The sequence below is a fragment of the Nycticebus coucang genome, chromosome 7 (genome assembly GCF_027406575.1).
Source record: "Nycticebus coucang isolate mNycCou1 chromosome 7, mNycCou1.pri, whole genome shotgun sequence".
Classification (NCBI taxonomy): Eukaryota; Metazoa; Chordata; class Mammalia; order Primates; family Lorisidae; genus Nycticebus; species Nycticebus coucang.
Window position 1 is genome coordinate 45670145 of NC_069786.1, and position 20477 is coordinate 45690621.

The 20477-nt window shown below is 41.8% G+C and overlaps 1 protein-coding gene across 1 annotated transcript; it reads right to left on the bottom strand.

Annotated features, from left to right (window-relative positions):
- Window positions 1-253: 253 nt before the first annotated feature.
- On the bottom strand, window positions 254-19577 carry RND3 (Rho family GTPase 3). The gene is made up of 5 exons (XM_053597467.1): window positions 19128-19577; window positions 18574-18661; window positions 6753-6862; window positions 3669-3803; window positions 254-2325 (listed from the first exon to the last, which is right to left on the bottom strand). The coding sequence occupies exons 1-5, from the start codon at window positions 19275-19277 to the stop codon at window positions 2074-2076; spliced, it is 735 nt and encodes a 244-aa protein (XP_053453442.1). The 5' UTR covers window positions 19278-19577; the 3' UTR covers window positions 254-2073.
- Between the last annotated feature and the right edge of the window lie 900 nt (window positions 19578-20477).

Consider the following 20477-nt stretch of genomic DNA (forward strand, 5'->3'; position numbering starts at 1 on the left):
CCTTTTATTTGTATATACTCAAGTCACTTAGTCTAATTATGCTCCATTTTCTTCTTGTGAATGGAAATCATCATAAAAATCTTTTATACACACAGATTTACCTTTCCCTTGGAAACTATTACTACTGTGAATAGTCAAAAAATTCCAAAGCCTACTAGTTCAGGAAATCTTAGGCCAGACTCTGTAATCATCTCTACTAAGGAACAAAGCTAAACAGCTACATCAGGAAGTAGATAATAGAAGACAGATCACATTTAGACAAAGACATGGTTACTTTTTTATTTGAAGGAAAAAAAGTATGTTTTAATAAATACTGCGAAAACATTGACAAAACATACAAAGTGACTTCAACATTTTAAAAAAAATGCAACAAAAGTTTTGCTTTATAACAGTTATAACTTATTTTCTTTTTACAATATTTAAATACAGAAAGCACTTGCCAGCGATTTTGTAATACTGCCCAAAGCATAATGCTGCGTCAATAAAAGCATATTATGTTGGTAAAATGTCTGTATTTCATGGGAAATGGCTGGAATGGTATTTTCTTGCAGAGACAAAAACAAAGTGCTTATAAGACATAGAACTGAGTGTTGTAATTACCTTAATCTCTCCTTCTGCCACAATTTAATGGGAGCACAGCTTTAACACTTCAAAAATGAAGCATTATCTTGGAAAGAAAGCTCGTTTTCAACAAGCGCCAACAATAAACAGGTCAGATCTAGTTTCTTCTCTGTAAGAATCTGAAAGGAACCGGTCAAAAGAAATCTGTAAACTATTTTAAATGCTGATTATTTTATGTAACAACAGCGATCAAGTGTTGACATGGTCCTTGGCTGGATCTGGTTAAGTGAGGTTTGGCAATCATTCTCTAGAAATGTCCTAGTACTGTGTTAGGACTGCAATTATTTAAGTTTCCACTGTGGATTCTCTAAAGCTTGTCTAAGTGGGACTTCCTCTGATTAATGTTCATTTAAAGAAAGTGAAATAAACCAACACATCAGTAGGTGCTGCCGGTTTGGGAGCTTCAGCCCCTATAACAATCCTTTTGTTTCGCATTTTTGGTAACTTAATTCCAGACAACTTTACTCACAAACTGTGCTTTCTGCTACTATTCCTTCATTCATTACCTCTTCTGGCGAAAATAGTACCTACATTATTTTTTTTCTCTCCTTGGATCATTCTATGACATCAAACCAAGACACCGTTCATTTGACTTTGCATTTTTTATCAACGATGGCAAAAAATATCACATACTTTCTTTTCTAAACAGCACACAAAAATATTACATTGAGCAATTTACCACTTTTTAATGACAATCACAATGATGAACAGAACCATCAGACTGAATAAAAAAATCAATATTTTTTCTATTTGATCTATGTGATCTTTGCAGTGCTGGTCTACAAATCTCGCGAGACTGCAAAAGCCTTTCTTTAGAACCATCTTGTTTAGCTATCTTCAAGAAAGCCAGGTTTCCGAAGCCTCACAAAGTTTTCCTCTGGATATCCCCGTGGGTCCTGATACAATTTCCATTTTAATGATGAGCTAGAAAGAAATTAGATCACATCCTCTAGAAAACTAAATGCTAAGGTCACAGTGCCAGTTCCCAATGAGGATGGTATATTAATATATTCTTTTTGCAAAGGAGATTAAAACATTCAGAAATTAAATCAAAGTAGCGATCCGTGAATAGATTGTAACAACAACAACAAACCAAAAAAAAAAAAAAAACACCCTAAAAACAAAAACGCAAGCACCACTCAGAGTACAGTTTTTCTTCTTGGAGGTACTTGCAGTCCTCCTCATCTTCCTCTAGCTCATTTATTTCTCTCTCTCTTTTTGGCATATTTTTCAAGTCGACCTCAAAATTTTTCCATGTATTCACTTCTCACAACTTGGTCTACGTGCCAAACCTAAGTACAGGATTCCAAAAAGATGAGCATCCTTTCAAATGCTTCCTAAGTCTGGGGTGTACGTGACTTTGGCTGTGTACTTCATTCAGACTTCACCTTTTTGCTTGGCTGTTGTTTTTTACACCAGATTCCCTTGTCCTCATTAAAGATAACGAAAGATTCACATCACAGTGCAGCTCTTGGCTTTGTCCTTTCGTAAGTCCGTAGCAACTGCCGAGAGTTCTGGTCTGCTAGGCATGTGTGAAATCCGCTTTGTGGCCCTTTGTGATTTGTTCCGCTTAACGTTTTTATTTGTCTTATTTACACATGCCAAGGTGGCAACGTGAAAAATGTCTCTGACACTATTTTCTGACTGTAAAGCTGAGCATTCGATGTAAGTAGCTGCTCCAATCTGTTTGGCCATATTTGCCCCCTGAGAAATAAAAGAAGGGATTTTAGTCAGCAATAAGACTTTGGGGGAGAGTTATAAAGTATCTTCTATACCACAAAATAAGACTGCATTGCAAAACATTTTCTGATATGTTGACTGGATTTTCATTCCTTCATTGCAAAACAAAACACTTTAAAAAAAAAATTGACCTGCCTTATGTATTACTTCATAAATATTTTTTAGTCAGGACCCAGTCCTAAGATACTCAATTATCATTTACTCATTGATACTGCTAGAGCTCCCCGTAGATGATAAGGGCTGACCTAAGGTCACTGGCTCATTAATAAACGATGACCCTGGTCATCAAATAATATGAAGGGATCCAAAGAATTAGGAGAGGAGCTTAGGATGTGATTCATCTCCACTATCGACCATAACCAAGAGTGAACCGGTTACTTAGGTCTTCCTGCTTCACAGCAAGCATAGAATTACTGAGAGAACCTTACTTACTACTGGAAAATGTGATCATGAACATAAACTGGGCATTTTCCACCCCAGCTCTGCCAGGGGTGATGTGGCCTCCACAGCTTGTTCCAGCACCTCATGGGGCACTTAATTTCTTTCTTTGAGTGTAAATGGCATTCAAGACTTGTGAACAGGTTGTACAAAAATTGGGCAATGAATGAAATTTAAAATCAATTTTGAAATTTACATGATTGTATCTTAGAGCCATAATAAGTTGAGGGAAAGAATAAGCCTATGATGGCATCTATTACTTTATGAAACACAAAATGTGTGATTTCTAAGCATGGAAATGCTGCCAGTTTACACAATGATAAGCATGTGTGCATCAATAGAAATGGCTTATTTAAATAACCAAACTTTTATTAATTAGAAATGCAAACCAAAGAAGACTGCTGTACTTAAAAGAAAAAAATGAATTCTAAATCAAGTTCTAGCTATTTCAACATGAACTCTCTTTAGAATCTGGTTGTAGGTTTTAAGAGAATTAACTTCTGAAATATATTCTACTTGAGGGAAATGCCTGTTGAAATGACAAACCTCTGGAAGATGGTTTTATGGTGCATTTGCCTTTTTATTATGCTGAGTGTAAAATAAGATTACCTCTCTTAAAAGAGTCTTACTGATTTTGACTTTCTCTCTTAAATCTATTTTACTTTAAATCTACTGGGAGTTTCGAAGATATGCAAGGTTAGCATATGATCACCTGTTTATGTACTCAAATATCATGTGATTATGCGATCGGTGACAAAGCATTTCACATTTCACAATGGCTGAGTCTTTAGAAAAGCAGCTACTTTTTCACTGTATTTATTTTGAGTGATATGCCATTTCTTTCATTTTCTCACACATTACATACATACCTGGTCATACGACACCGGGGTCTGCCTGTGATTTGAGAGCTCAACTAATGTACTAACATCTGTCCGAAGATCAGATTTGCAGCCAACCAACAGCATTTTGGTATTAGGACAAAACTCCTGGATTTCACCTTTCCACTAGGAAGAGAAAAAAAGACAAACAATTAACAAAGCACTGCTACCTACAAAATGAAAACCATTTCTCCACTGGCAAACATGGAAAATAAATTCCTAAAAGGGACCTTAAAAAGAAAATGTCACGTCTGATGAAAAGGAAAACCTACATTTATCTCCTGAGTAGATCTTAAGTTTTACTAGTTTTGAACCAGCCCCACTAGCAAATGCTTATGTATATTATTATCTATTCTCCTTATCTGTGACTCATCTGTCCCCACTATGAGTGACTTGTTGAATGTTGTCTGAAGGTAGCTTCAACAATTTCTTAATTACTGGGGTATCTCTAAAAAGATAAAAGTGCCTTAAGAATAATTATATATCCAAACGAGGGACTGACTACATCTTCAGATATGCTGAGCTGACACTCCCCAGCTAGCAGGCTGGGAATAAGGCAGGGCCAACTTGAGGATGTCTCTGTGTTCACCAATTCCATCAAGAAAAACAGAAGCCTGCTGCCATTGTCTGGCGGCACTATTTAGGTACCCAAGGTACAGGTAATAAAACAGAACACCCTGCCTTGAAGGAAGTATCAATCATTCCACCATTCATGTGATGGAATCAGCACAGACCATGACTGTGCAAAGAACCATTTCCTAGGCTTTCAGGCAGGTATTTTAGTCCTATAGCTCAAATACCATTGAGTTAGTTTTTAAGTTACACAAACTGTTAAATATTTAAATCTAGTCCAATTTGGCTAGTTGTTCCTGGCAGTGAATTCCAATGGCCCTCTTTAAGGGAAAGGGGGTGACTTGTGGATTCACTTCCTCCAGCTTAAGCTCTCCAACAGGATGGGAGTCAGGGGTGCAGGGCGTTCTCAGGAGAGCTCTGGGTCTTGCAGGGCAGGGCTGAGAGAGTCTGTGATGGGGGAGTGAAGCCTGATTCTTCCCACCCACACTCATAAGTATGCATTAAGTGCTCTACTAAGTATTGTGGCGGTGACAAAGATGATTAAGGCATAGTTAGCTGTGTCTTCCAAAAAGGAATTCACAGAACAGTGGGGGGTGAATACCTAGATAAGGTCATTTAAAACACCACTAGAGGAGATTTTCCAGAGCTAGAGGTATGCTTTGAGCAATGAACTCTAGTTCAAAGTACATCAGCGGATTGAAGGGAGTAATACTTCAACATAATTCTGGAAGGAAGGGCCTAATTTTTCCAATGATTCCTTCCTTCCAGAATTACGTTGGAGCAAATCTACCAAATACCAAAAGACACTAGAGTTAGAACTAAAAGGTGAACTGAGAAAAAGATTAAGAAATTCCTCCCACTTCAAGTTACTCTAACCTCTTTGATATTCAAGGACTTAAGGAATTCAATTAATGAAGACGAACCACAGCAGGGGTTATCATGAGCCTTAAACCTCCCAGGAATGTAAAACACGCTCATTAATATCTATAGGGCCAAAGTCACTATGCATTTGGTCTTGGAAGACAAGAGCAAAATAAAACAGGAGAAAGGCTTTTCATCATAAATTATGTATAACCTGATACTACATCAAGTAAAAACTCCAGTAAATAAGCAACCTCTTTCATCTACAGACAGAACTAGACATGCTGCTATTTTGTTCCTCAGCTGTGTAATGACTTTGGCCTCCCTCTGCATGTCTAGCAATTGTTTATAAGCATTAAAGACAGGAAAGGTGTTTTCCTGCCTGAATTTGACAAGCCTTAGCATTATTTGTGTTAGATATACAAATCTAACACAAAGGAGTTAAAAAGTGAAAAAGAGCCTTTGATCTATTAAAGTCATACTTCCTTGAACTGTTTATAATGTTTAGTAGAGAAAGGGGGTGATTATGCTTCAAACCCTAATTTCACAATGTTACACATATAAGCCAAGCAATCAAATAAAATAGGGGAATAAAAGTACACAAATACAAATTCCACTAAAAATTAAAACCAAACAACCAAAAAAAAAAAAAAAACACACAAAAAACTAAAACCAACCCATGTCAACAACATGGGTGTTTCTCTTTCTCAAACCCCACCACACTCTGACTGGGCCACACGGATCCCCACTCAGCTGATACTGCCAGTGATGGAGGAGAGAGTCTGCTTCTGGAACCCACAGCACTCAGGCCAAGGCTGAGAAAACAGCTGGTGGCTAATAAATGCTGACCCATGGCATAGCATATGCCTCCTGTAGCTACCTGGAGGCTGAGCCCCAGGCTGCTGGAGGCCAAGGAACACCCTCCCCTCCCACTGACCTCCCTGGGACCTGTAATCCTTCCTGGTACAGGTCCCCTTCCTTGATGCTCCCTGGTCCCTTCTATCCAGAGCTTGATCCTCAGGTCTTTTCTCCACCTTCAGCACCTGACTCACCTCTGCCTCCAGAAACCAGGCTTCATGTGCTATTATCTATAACATGTTCACAACGAATGTCTCCGTTAGTCTTCGACATCTACTTGACCACAATTCACGAGGTCTGGAGAGATACCCCTCCTCTTGCTCCTTATGCCAGTTTCATTGCTGTTTCTGATAGGGAACTTCATAACTAAAACACAGCCTCTTTATTGAAATAGCTGTTATTGCACTCATTTCAATATCTGAATTAAGGGCAAATGTAAACCTATAAGCTAATGCACAATCTGGTGAGTAAACAGGAGGCACGAATGTGGCTGTGCCAAATCCAGCTGCTTATAGCTGCACATTTCCTCTCAAGGGGCACATGTCGAGCCTCTTAAAGGGTATTTTATTTCACAGCTTCATGAAATAAAATTTCAAGCAGGTTCATATTAAAAATAGTGACATACATGAGGAAACCCTGTGTAGGTGTGAGAGTGTCCTTTCGGTTTTTTAATTAAAAATATAAGGCAAGGAGGTAACTAGAGTCTTTGAGCTCCTTGGCCAACCATGTTTCCATTTATTTATAGTCCCATACTGAATGGTGTCATCATTCCCCAGCACTTACCTTTTTCAGGACACTGTCCAGAGTCTCTGGTCTACTGATGTCAAAGCAGATCAGCACAGCATCCGAGTCTGGGTAAGAGAGGGGACGGACATTGTCATAGTAAGGAGAACCTGCGAGGAAACAGACACACAAGTTTTCAGATGAAAGTCCTCCTGGTCATGCTCTAGCTCTACTCTTTTGAGCCAAATCCCTTGACTGTCACATCATGGCCCCACCCTTGTTCCCCTGAATTCTTGAAAAAGAATGCAAACAAACACACAAAAAGCCTGATTAGTAATGTGTTCACTTCGACCAGGAGATGACTGAGTGGCAGCCTCACAGTGTCTGACCTTGATTCAGGAGGAGGGCCAGGATGTTAAAGTAAAATCTGCAGGGTTCAGAGGTGAGGGCCTGAAAAGCACCTGGGTCGGTGAAGGGGGGATGTGCCTGGGGCCAGGTGGCCTTGAGTGCAAATCTGCCTCTACCACTGAAGGAGGGGGCAGGGTAGCTTCAGGACTCCCTGCATCAGATCTCTCACTCACACAATGAAGATGCTGACCACTTATCTACCTGGGATGAAATCGACCTAGGCGGTACGTGGCATTTAGAAAGAGATCAATAGGGCGGCGCCTGTGGCTCAGTGAGTAGGGCGCCAGCCCCATATGCCGAGGGTGGCGGGTTCAAACCCAGCCCCAGCCAAAGTGCAACAAAAAAATAGCCGGGCGTTGTGGCGGGCGCCCTTAGTCCCAGCTGCTCGGGAGGCTGAGGCAAGAGAATCGCGTAAGCCCAAGAGTTAGAAGTTGCTGTGAGCCGTGTGACGCCACGGCCACTCTACCCGAGGGCGGTACAGTGACACTCTGTCTCTACAAAAAAAAAAAAAAAAAAAAAGAGATCAATAAATATTAACTCTGGTTATCATTGCTGTATTGTGACTATTGTTAAAGGCTGAGTGGGAGCAAGGACCATAAATTGAGGTTCTTCTTGGAAAAGTAACCAAAACTCAAGATCAGCCTGATAGTAGCATGATCGTGGTAGAAGGTAGGTTCAACTACGCAAAGAGAATCACAGTAAACCACATCAGTGCCAGCCTATCTCCAAGTTACAAGTTTGGATAAGCCATTGACCTTTGAGCTTGTTTACTAAAAGTAATCCCCTATAGAGACTCTTCCTCTTACCACCAAGAATATAACAAATGTCATACTGGATCTTGTCACTGTTTTTTTCTACAGTTCCATCTCTGGGAGTGATCCTGAGGCACGATCTGATAATCGTAGCCTGAGTTAAATCTCAGGCACCCTAAAGGTTCATCACCAGCCAATTAATTTAACCATAGAACCCTCTAGTTGTTTAGGAAGTTTCTTCTAGTCCTTTCAGAATGCTAAAGGATGGGCAATTAGATGAAGCCAATAATTACCAGGTGGTATGACTAAAAAACCCAAGACAGCTTGTTAATTTCTACTTTTTTTAAGACCTCATTTTCTGTATATAGACACTTCAGAAGCATAACATGAAAATCATTTTACTATGTAAACATATACACACATATGTTTGAATCCAGTGTACAGAAAGAAATCTAAACTCTCAAAGTCTTTTTAAAACTTTTTATTTCATTCTTTTATTCATTCTGACATCAGTTTTCTATTTCTAGAAGAAAAACAGGACATAGTTTCCCCTGATAAATCAAAACTTCGATAGTCAAAGACAGGAGAAGAGAGGGACAAAAAAGAAGATTAAAAAAAAAAAATCACCTTTTACATTTCTATCAAAGCGAAATTTTTCAGGAGCCAGGTTTGGAATCTGGAAGACACAGATAAAGTTAGGGATCTTCCGTCCCTCTTCACCGTATGTACTGGGTCCCTAGCATCTGTGGGACCCGAGGCAATACTGTGGCTTTTCACTAGCTACTTGAGAGATGGAGAATGACAACTTCAAGCCAGGCGTGTTTGCTAAGCTGGATGAAAAAAATGTTCCAAGAATCCAGAAGAAAAGTGTGAATATGTGAAGACAATTAAGTCAGAATTGTTCAGGAGCTGAAGCTGCTTCCTACCCACATCTGGGATCAGGACCCTGATGTAGCAGAGGCTGACAACTGAAAGATATTTCCTCAAACCTTAAAGCAGTTAGAGTTTAAAAAGTCAAGTCATTTTAAATTTTAAACTATATTAGAAGGAGGCTGTCTCTGAAAATGACAAGCTGTGGCTGCTTTTCAGCCACTTAAAGCAATAGAATAATTCACATAGTTCACTCACCTAAAACATTTTTGAGAGGTATCAGAAATGCAATCAGTGAATACTATTTATGGATAGTTTGGTATTTCCTATGAGTACTGTAAGTATGCACGTCTGACACAACTCTTGCTGTATACATTCAGGTATCTCTTTCCAAACAGGCAGTCAGAGAATTCGGATCACAGAGAGACAATCCAAACAATGGCATATGCATGAGGGTTTTCTCTGCTCTTCAAAGTTAGTAAGAGATGTACCTGACCCCAGGCCCAGAAAATCAAAGCGGCCACCTGTCAGAAACCTCACCAGGCTTCAGAGACCTTCCCTCAAATCACTCACATTAGGGAAGATGACTCTGGCACTGGGGAGGCCTTCCAGGCTGACGTAGACCTGAACTTCGGAGAACTGGCATCTCCAGGGGCCTCACTGCTTTCAGATAGGATGCTGTGTGATGAGAGAGCCCTCATCAGCCATCTCTCATTTAGGATCTAAGACTACTTTGTATGACAGTGGAGACCATCTCCCCCAGTGGAATAAATACAAACAGGCTACAACAGTTTAGTTAATATTGGGACTGCCAGGAAAATCCCCAGGAGGAAAGGTTTCAACATTCAGGGCACCACCTGGTTGCAAAGATTACCCCTCCCTTTTAGGGCCATTTCCCCACCCCCACCCATTATATGGCCACAATGGGAATCTGGCTTTTCGTTCAGCCCCTCTGTCACCCGCCTGAGACTCCTACTTCTAAAATCAAGTGGGCGGGCTTCTGAGCTTAGTGAGTCTATCCAAATAGCTGCACAATTTAGACTATGGTCTGATTTTAATGGGAAACAGATTTCTCAAGTTAAACCAGATTCTCATGAAGGATGGTTTCTGCATTTGTTTTTATCTGGCTAACAGTCTGAGTGAAAATACATATGTAGTGTAAAGGTTCACCAGGAATAAACCACCATGCTTAGAGAGAGAGTGAGAATTTTTAAGAGCTTTAACAAGATCTAATTAGGAATGACACTTTGATCCCGTCCTATTACTTTTGCTAATGAACAGCCCTGATTTCAGATGCACAAGAGTGAGTGTCCAATGGTGCTATTAAAACCAATCCCCAAATTTATTACTTATAAACATAATTTATCTGGCCGCCAATGACAAGACTAATTTCCTATTAAAAATAACAAGACCATTAGTCATTACATCTCTTGATAGGTTAAGGTTAATATTTTGTTGAGATACAAAAATCTATTCTCTCTACTTTTTTCATGGTAGAAAACAAGTTCTGACACAGAACTGTCCCCCTACCAGGAAAGAGGTAACAATTCATCAGCTAAGCAGGACCTTCAGGAAAAAAAAAATCCTGTGTAACAGTGTTTATTCTGTGTTTAAGTACTCTGAATTCTTTCCTATTCTTCCCCATAAAGCCCAAGTGACCACACAAAGGAAATAAGGCAAGTGAAGCTGGAGAGGGCATGTGTGGGATATCTCACAAGTTAAGGGAAAACAAAGAGGAATTCCGGGAATGGTGCTGTGAGAGAGAGGCGATCTCACTAAAGGAAGGAGCCCAAAGTAAGTGGATAAAGTGGAACGTGGCCCTGACACTTCCATCCCCCCAGAAAAGTCTTACAACATCCTGTGAAGCCAAACAGTGAAAAATCAACTTCTACAGACTTTTTAAAGATACACATGAAAAGCTTCCAAGGGGGCAGCTGTAGTAGATAGAGCCAAACACAAGAGAGTTGAATATGTTTTACTATGTAAGAAAGTGTTACACTTTCACTGGCCTGTAGCACAGGGCAGGGTACAGGCAGCATGCAGTCTGCCATCTAATATACTACAGTTAAAGTGCACTAAAATTTAGGTTTGCTAGGCAAATGAAACTCCTCCCTCACCTTGTGGAATGGGCTTCATGCACATGGTAATTCTCAGATTTTCTTGCATTTCTCTGACACTATATGAAACTTAAGTTTACAGCACTGTTTCAAGATCCTTTTTAAGGAAACTAACTTTGGGAAACTCCATATAGTGAAGAAATGAACATATTACATATGCAAAATGTGTGTTTCCTTCCCGTACCCCAAATATAGTTGAAGGACTTTGCTAAGTGCACATTTGGGGTTCTCTGAGTTGCGCTGTTTGGCCTATCAGCAAAGTTCTAAAAGGCTTTTGAATCATCAAGTCTAACCCATCCTTGTCTTCAAGATCATTAATTCTGGGTGAGAGCAAAAATTTCCAGCCCAAGAATAGTTGCAATGTGCCTCACCCAGAAACTAATTCTTCAGACACATACCTACCTGCTGAAGTCACCCTTCCGCAAAAATACAGCACACCATATATGTATATAATTAAACGTACATGCAAGAAGATATATGCCCAAAAGGGAAACTATGAAACCTTTGCAAAACCAGTTCAAACACTGTCAGGTTTTAGAGAGGAGTTTAAGAACAAAAAACCGTTTGTTGAATATTTCATAAATATGACTTATACTTGAACCTTAATTTGAAAATCTCCTCTTTCCCCGTTCTTTTCTTAAGAATGATAAGTTAGGAACACTGCATATTTTGGCAGAGAAAAATATATAAGCTTTGGTATTTTTAGTGACCACCAGGAGGACATTTGAACCAAATATGATCTGCCTAATTATTACAAGATTGTGGTCCTTTATGTGCCATCTCTAATCAGAGTGAAAGCTTTAAATTAGCACCAGTCTCAAGAATATGAATTCAATCTCGGCTGAACTTTCATATCTGGCTTAGTATAACATTCTGTTTAACTCCTTTTTCAAGTAGTCTGTACTACAAATACCATGCCTATAAACATAAAAAAAGATTCCCAGGAAGAATATTTTGTTTCTTCTCCAGATTCAGATTAATTGAAATTATGAACAAATATTATAAAAATTTGAGTATCTCTGTGTTGTTGCCATAAAAACAGAATTAATATTTTCTATTTCTGGCGGCATTGCAAATACAGAGTTGGATAGCAAGTCAGACAGGTAGAATTAACATTGCTGTGTTTGGCCTTTAAATAAATCTGTACCTTGAAACTCCTTATCTTATTGAGAGACAAAATATGTAAGAATCAAAATATCTTACTGACAGGAGAACTGTGGTAAGTCAAGAGCTTTAAGGTTAAAAGTATGTGTGTCATATTTTATAAATTAATTATCATTCAGTAACAGATTGAAGTTTTTATGTTGCATGATACTTAAGAGTCAGATTTCTCAAAGTAGAGTCCCATGAGTAAATTCACCTTTCCACAAACTGTGTCATCAGACTCATTTTCCAAAACCAATGTGCACAACACCTGGTCAAACTTTTGAGGCAGCCTAAATTCCATGTCAATAAAATGTCTGTTTTACCAAAGGGGACCCCGAGAAAGTTGCCAATATGTAGTAACAGAGAAGGCATTTAAAGAACCTCAGAAAATGACTAAGGCACAAGTAATTCATTTGGCACAGCCCAGCAGGCACCATGAGCTAAGTGGAGAAACAATTGGTCCTTGGTGTCATATTTACATGCAAAAGAATTGGATTAATGAGGAAACATCTGGTTATTTCAGGTGGCATCAGAATGACCAATCTGGATGCCTCATTGAAATGTGCAATTTAGCAAGAAACCAGATTGGGGGGTGGGGGGGGGAAGAACAACAACACAAAATTGAGCTTAAAAAAACCAACACAAAATTGAGCTTAATAAAAAAAATCTAGATAGAGATGTAGACTTAGGAGAATTTAGACTTCCTTTTCCCTTTCTTGGAAGGTTCCATAGTTTAAATGGAAATTGTTGCATGGTGGACAAATCTCCAAATACAGCTTTATGTACTGCTTATTAGAAACCACCATTCAAACTATTGTTTTCCTTACCTGGCATTTCTTTCAGACTATCAGAGTGAAAATGCAAGTTAAGAGTTGAACCTGGTTTGGCAACTATTAAGCTCCAAGGGATCATTACAACTTTCCCAAATACCCAGTTTTCTGCGGGTTTAGCCTTGATGATCAAATCACAAATGCTCATGCTTTTTTAGCTCCTTTGTAAATTGTTACCCTCTCTCTTTCTCTACAAAGGTTAAGTTATAATTCCAGCTTTCAGAATCTTGTTTTCCCCAACATCTGCTAAATGTAAACATGTTTCCAAGTGTGAGGGATGTTGAAGACTTCTTAAGAACTGAGTTGCCTTTTGCGAAGGAAAGGAATTGTGGTGGACTTGAATGAGCAATGTGTCATGAAATCAGGGGGCTTAGGCTACTCCTGTGGCCTTCAACTACCTTTGAATCGTTTTGTTCCAGCTTCAGAACCTCCAGGCTGCCCATAAATAGGTATTTTGGCACCAGAGATGAAGGAATGTTTCCAAGTCCCCTCTTTGTCCTAAGGGTATTCTCATAAGGATGCCAGTGGAAGAACTCCTTAGCCTGTTCCCATCCCAGTCTATGGGTATCTCCTCCCATATAAACTCCTGACATTTAACATGGGCTCCTCATTCGATTTCTTACATAAGAAATGTAATGTCAGCCTTTGGGAAAGCCTGAGTATTTTTAATGTTATTGTCACCTATCTTTTTTGCTATTTTTGTCTTGTCTCTCTAACTGGACTGTGAGTTTAACTTGAGAACAGCTTTGTAACCACCCACCCCCAGCATACCACAGAGTGGATATAGAATGCCCTATGTTTATTGGTTTTATAATCATTCCTGTATGACTTGTGTAGATGTGTTAAATCACACACACACACAAATTAAAAAAAAAAAAAGAAAGGAAAAAAAGGACCAGTGATCTCTTTTTAAGCTGCTTTTCTGGATTAATTATGTACTAATCTCCAATGCTGCTGAACCATTTCCATCCCTATTAAGAAATATTTCATTAGAGTGCTTGTCACCAAGATCATTCTTCAAACTTGACATATAAGCTATAAATATAACCCTTTGAATAGATTTCTGTTTATAAAGAAGCTTGTTCTTCAAGGAAGACCATGAGGTAATTAATACTTTTCTTTCCTCCCTCTTAAGTATAGTATACTACATTCTCTGTTACTAATGCTAAAAACTTATAGAGAAAGTGCTAACTTTAACCTTCAGGGCTTAAAAGAAGCTTGTATTATGACAAGATTCAAAAGAGTGTTCCTGAAGCAATAGCATAGTTATTGTGGGGAATTTTAGCAGCCGGACTAAATTTTTTTAAAGTAATAATATGCTTTAAATAAAATATGCATTAGCTTGTCTAGGTTAAAAGCTGGCATGAATGATTGTTACTCCCTAAATCACGAGCTAAAATTACACAGTAATCAAATCTCTTAGGAAAAGATTTGGTGATCCTTAAATGACTAAGTTTCTATTCTTAGGAGGCATTTGGCTTCATGCTACAAATTGCTTCTAGGCTTGGCAAATGTGGCAGATTTTGAAGCACAAGATATTAGAATTACTTTGGTCTCACGTATCACTTTAAAATGTTGAAACCATTGCACACTGTTTTGCAGAAAACTTGAGTGAACTGGAAAAGGATAAGGACCGTTTTTCTGTAACTATTAGTAAAAATGCTCATTTTATAATGAAAAGGGAATAGTTCTCAGTACAATGAAGAAATTATGCACCTGTATGTGAAGACTGGCTTTAAAAATCCCCTCTTGCAGACAATTCAGATGGCGTTTTAAAAAGGTTTTGCTTACTTTTAGGGGCTGAATACTTTAGCTCTAAGAGTCAACTGGCAAATTACCATTTCTGGTTGCTTTAATGGTGCGTATAATGGGGTGGAGGGAGCTGTTTCTTACCTCCAGAGTATCTAGCCATCCATGACAAGGGAAATACATTTCAACTAGATATAACAGGGCATTTGGATTCAAGAGCGTGACAAAATAGTGTTCATCGTGAGTTGGCAAAGAGCAACAATAGATGGTTTCCTCCCTGCCCCACCCAAACTTCATACTTTTTAGGGGCAGGAACATCTTTTAATTCACACTGCATCTTCAAGGTCTAATAGAGGGCCTACTTGTGGTGGATGGAGAAGGAAGGAAGGAAGAGAAGGAGGGAGAAAGAAAAATGTTAAGTCACTGCACCACAAAGGGTGGAAAGAGATTCCACACCCCAATTTCACCATTTAATGTTCCTCCCCACATCCAAATTGGCAGTTTTGTCCAGAAATGAGCATAGGACTGATGGGGGGAAAGCAAGACCCCTTATGAAAAGCCACCCAAGTATAAAGAGGCCACAGAAGAGAAGAACTGCTTCTGTCTCCTAAATGCCTGACCCTCTGCTGGGAGGGTTCCAGGAAATAACCATTCAAAGGACAATGTTTATGCCCATCTCTCTCCCTGTGTAAGAGAAGTTAGGCACACCCAACTTTCCCTATATAAATCTCTTTCACAAAGTTCTAAGGGGGAAAAAAAATCATCTGACATTTAGGACTTCATAAGCTTGGCTTGGATCTTCTCTCAAGAGTTAAATTGCTCGCCTTTGGAAAAAAAAAATAAATGTATGGAGAGGTATAAGGCATATACAGTTATTTTCACAACCTGAACTTAACAAATGTCTTAGTGGACAAAGAAAATGTCAAACATTTATCAAAAAATAATCTTGTTCAGAAGTTTGCCACAAAAAGCTTGGAATGAAATGGGAAAATGTTAAAGATACTTGACATAATCAGTTGCTGAGGGAATGGTTCCTGCTAGTTATATTTTACTCACGACAAATAACCTTTGCTGAAAACAGGCTATTAGAATTTAAGCAGTGCTTGGTAACTGAGTTTAATTAACTAACATTTCCCCTCACGAACAATATAATGGAATTCTAAATAATTCTCTCATGCCTCTTTTTCCATTTGTATAAATCTAAATTCTAACTAAGATTTCATCACTGCATAATTTTGCTGTATGAAATTTTCCTAATCACAGTTTTTAAACCTTTATATGTATTTTAGTTAAGCATGCATGGGTTTTTGCTTCATTACATAAAAATACAAGTGATTATTTCGCTACAAACTTCATTTCAGATGATTATATTTAACTCGATGAAAGGCAATGTTTATAAATTGCCATTCTTTGTGCACAGGTAATTCAGTGTTAATAAATGTCAGGGAACCTTATCTCCTTGGAAACTATGCATAGCTTACTCATTTGTTCATTCATCGGATTTTATTGGGTGACTACTGTGTGCAGATACTGAACTGTAGAGTTTTGATGAAATACATGAAAATACGGTGAAGTGATACTTATCTGCACATTGGAAGGACAGCTTGCAACCATATACTGCCCACATTTTGTTTGTTTTATTTTCTAAGCTTTAGAAAACAAAGGAAACCCTGGGAAACAATATGCCTTTTCTTTCCAAAAAAGTCAATTCAGCCTAATCTGAAATCTCCCTTGGTGGTCCTGTGACTCTTGAAGCTTGAGGCAGTGACTGTATAGCCCAACATTCCTATAAGCCCATCCATTCTCCCCTTCACACCCCCCTCCCCCCAGCCAAATGAGTCTCATTCCTAAATCCACCGGGAAGCCTGGCTCTGCTCAGAGCCTGGCTTGCTTCTAGGCTGTGAAACCCCCAGCATGGGATGCCAGATCCCCTAGGACTAACAGCTGTAGCCAACCAACATCCAGGGAAACAAAAAGACCTGCCTGCCCGGTGTACTAAAGCCAAGAAGCACACAGCTGGGAGAGGTCCTGCACATTATCTAGCTCAGGGTCCTCTTTTACAGATGATGAAAATGAGACCCAGGGAGGTAAGGGATTTGCACACAGCAATCCGTGGTAACCGGGAGCTAAGATCTAAACACAGCTCTGTATTAATGAGTGGATCAAACCCCTTGCCCCACCCCATGCCCAAATAATTTTCACCATGCATCAGGTCCAAACTAGGAGGGGGCAGGGCTGAGAGGAAGTATTGGTGTTTATTATTGATACCCAGCAGCTGTGCTGTCCACTAGCCATAACAAATACCTACCGTGATATTGCTGAGAATTAGAGCCCATGAAGTACCTAGGCTGTGCGATAATTCTGAGGAGCTACTGAAATAAGGCACTATTTGAATTCTGTCTACTATCACTTTCTCTACAGTTTCCAGACAGCGCCTACAACGCCAACACAAAACACCGCCAGGGCGAGGTCCGGATTCTGCTGCCCTTGGAGCGGCTGGAGGAAGGCCTGACTCTCCGGCGGGAAAAAAAACCTGCCCTTCTCTCTGCCGCAGTGGGAACATCTGACACCGACCGAAAGAGGCGCTCGCGTGAGACTGCTCGCTCCGCTTTGTGTAAGGACTGCCTCCGGCGACCCTGTCAGTCTGGTTCCCTCCCCTCCCTCTCAGATCCCCCGCATCCCTGGGGGCTCCAGAGGTTCAAGCCTAGGGTAGGAAGAAGCTCACAGAAGCACCTTCACGAGGCCACTCCCAGCTGAGCCAGGCTCCACCTCGGAGGCCCTCCGCCTGACAGCAAAACCTGCGTGTTGGCACTTGTGTGTTCCTCCTCACCAGTTTCACCCGGGATTTGGCTCGGTCCACCAGCAGCCTTGTTCCCTGCTAAACTGCCAGCCCTAAGCACAGGGGCCTTTACCCGCCTTCCTGGTGGTTCCTGCTCCTCCAGAGGCTACACCCTTCCTGGAAATAACACTCTGCCAGGCACCGCTGGCCAGGGAGGCGGGTGCTTGGGTCCCAGCCGCAGATCTTAAATGGGGGCCTCGCCCCCACTGTCTTTGACCCAGCCTAAACCTCCTAACTCAGCGGGGGGCTGGATGCCTTCCTACCCGCAGGATACCTAGCTCTCCCAACTACAGCGCGCCAGGTAGTGGGTGGGCTCATGGGAAGGCAATAACCCGGCCTTGAACCGCAGACTCTTGATAATAACCCACCGCAGCGCCAATAATTCAAGTAGACGGGAAGGTCAAAGGCGAATAGCGCTGCCCGCAGCCATGCAGGCAGGCGGAGAGGGATGTAATAGGGGTCAGACCGGACTGGCGTGGTCGGGGGAACACCGCGATCACTGCTGGGGCGAGGAGAAGGCTCGATGCAGATGGGTACCGAGGCGCCGCGGGCAGCCCACAGCGCACAGAGGCGGCCCAGAGGTTGCCCGGCCCCTTCGCTGCCCGCGCCGCCAGCGCATTCCTGGCAGCAAGCGTCACGGGCGCCGCGGCTGTCTGAGCCCAGTTACTCTCCCCAGAGCAAGGAATCCGCGTGTAACCGCGCATCTTTGGGGATTTTCTACCGCCTCCCACCTCCCCCACCGCGCTCTCAGCCTCCCAGCCAAACAGAAGGTTGGATCCCGGAGGGGCGCTCGCCGCCAGCCGAGTGGTTCTGCTGCGGCGCGTGCACCTCCCCTGCCCCAGCATCGGGCCACGTTGCTGATTCGAGCACCGCCCGGGGAACAGACCTCGTTCAGCTACCTAGCCACAAGAGGCTCCAACTGCGGGGTCACCCTGAGGGCACACAGCGCCCTCCTCTCCCCATTGCCATCTTCCCATCCCCACTGTCGACCCCCACCCCCACCCACAAGGGTAACATTTTCACCCAGCAGAGACCGTGGAAATCCCCCGCGGGGGGCGAAGTTAATAGAGGGGTGCAGGGGTCTAGTGGCGAGCTGATTCCCGAGTCCGCCGCGCACCCCCCAGCGGCTGGAATCCCTCCCCAAGGGCCACGCGGTCCCACCACTCTTACCCGAAGTGTCCCACAGGCTCAACTCTATTCTTTGTGTGTCGATTTCAAAACTGGCCGTGTAATTTTCAAACACTGTAGGAACGTAATTCTGGACAAACAAAATGGACAGAAGAGGAAGGAAAGAGGGCAAAGAGGTTATCTTAAAATGCACGACCCTCACTGAAGACCATCACAAAATCGCCACCCCGCTCCCCAATTAGAAAAGAAAACACGCACCCGTATTTAGACCACAAGCTAACCCTGGACCTTTTTGAAACCCTTGTCTGATCCCCACCCCCCACTCACCACAGCCGGCTTGGAGACCGGCTGACCCAAATCTCCCAAGCCGGGTTCTGCACACCGGGACCAACAAGTTTCAGGCGCTACTAGCCCGACGTGCAGGCGCGCCCCAGTCCCTCACGCTCCCGGCGCACTTTCCCTTCCCAAGCAGTCTAACCCCGGCAAAGTGGAAGCTGTGAGAAAGAAGCCTTTCAAGAGGAAAGTCAGGGTGAAAGGAGAGAAACAGGGAGAAGTCCTAGTCAAGATGGGGGATCCCACGGGTCGGCCGCACTCACCTCGGGGAAGCAGTCCTTGGCGAAGACGTGCAGCAACGCGGTTTTGCCACATTGACTGTCCCCCACCACTACTATCTTGCATTTCACATTCTGATTAGGATCCATGATAGATTTACTGGATAATTTCTGGCTGGCTCTTCTCTCCTTCATTGATGTTGCCTTATTTTCTCTTGGAACAGGAATTTTCTCGTAAGAAGAAGAAAATATATATATATATATATTCCTCTGTCTATAAAAAGCAGGTATAAAAATAGAGCAAGGCTGGTGGGAACCCGGTGAAGTGCAGAGGCAGAGGAGAGAGCGCGAGGAACAGGCTCGTTACTCCTCTCCAACAAGTTTTATGCCTGACTCCACACCGCGCCTCCCAAGTCCAATCCTTTCTGACTGCTTTGTTTCACGCTCTCTGCGCGGCTTTATACTCCCGGCCTTCCAATCCTCTTCTTTCTCAATGAGAGAAGTAAACTGATCTGCCTCCTCCCCTTTTATGGAACCTGGGAGCTTGTGCTGTCTGGTTGCTTGCGGAACATATAAGCAGTGCGCCCTCTAGGGTGCCCGTGCGGGATCTATTTCAGACCAGTGCTCTGGGACAACAGAAAGAACCCGCAGATGCTTGGGTGAGGGGTGGCTCTGCACAAGTCCAGGGGGAGGTGGCAAACTGAAGCCTATGCATAATTTAAATCACAATTCCTTTAAAACTATTTCAGTAGGGGCTTACAGAGCTGCACGACCATTTCTGAAAACAAAACCATTTTCCATCGAAGTGAAAACATAGTTGTAAAACATAGGAAGTAAATATTGGTTGGGGAAGAGTTAAATGCTTGTATTAAAAAGAAAAGAAAATAAAAAGGTTTGCATCAGGTATACAGGCCATGGAACAATAGCTAAGCTAGCTTATTCCAGATGCAAGAACTGACATGCCGGGGTCATAGTAATAGACTGGCTTCTGAAACCTGTCAGTTTCAGTTATTTAGGAAGAGACATAAAGGTTTTGAGGAGTGGGTAGACCCGACAGTGGTTCTCAACCTTCCTAATGCCGCGGCCCTTTAATACAGTTCCTGTGGGTCTCGACCCACAGGTTTAGAACCGCTGGTAGAGGATGTAGGAAGAGAGAAGAAAGAGAAGTGGAAAATTCTTATAACTAGGTGAAAAAGGCCATTGGATACTCAACCTCATTATGCTAGGGGCCCCAAACACATGTCAGCCCAGTTGCCTGTCCCACCCCCTTGCAATAAGGAGTGGGACAGTGGGGGAGGGGATTCTGACACTGCCCTTTAATTCATTTATCTTTAGCCTCTACCACCCAGGAACAGAGCACCCCAGGCTGGACTCAGCAGGCATTTTCTTAGCTGA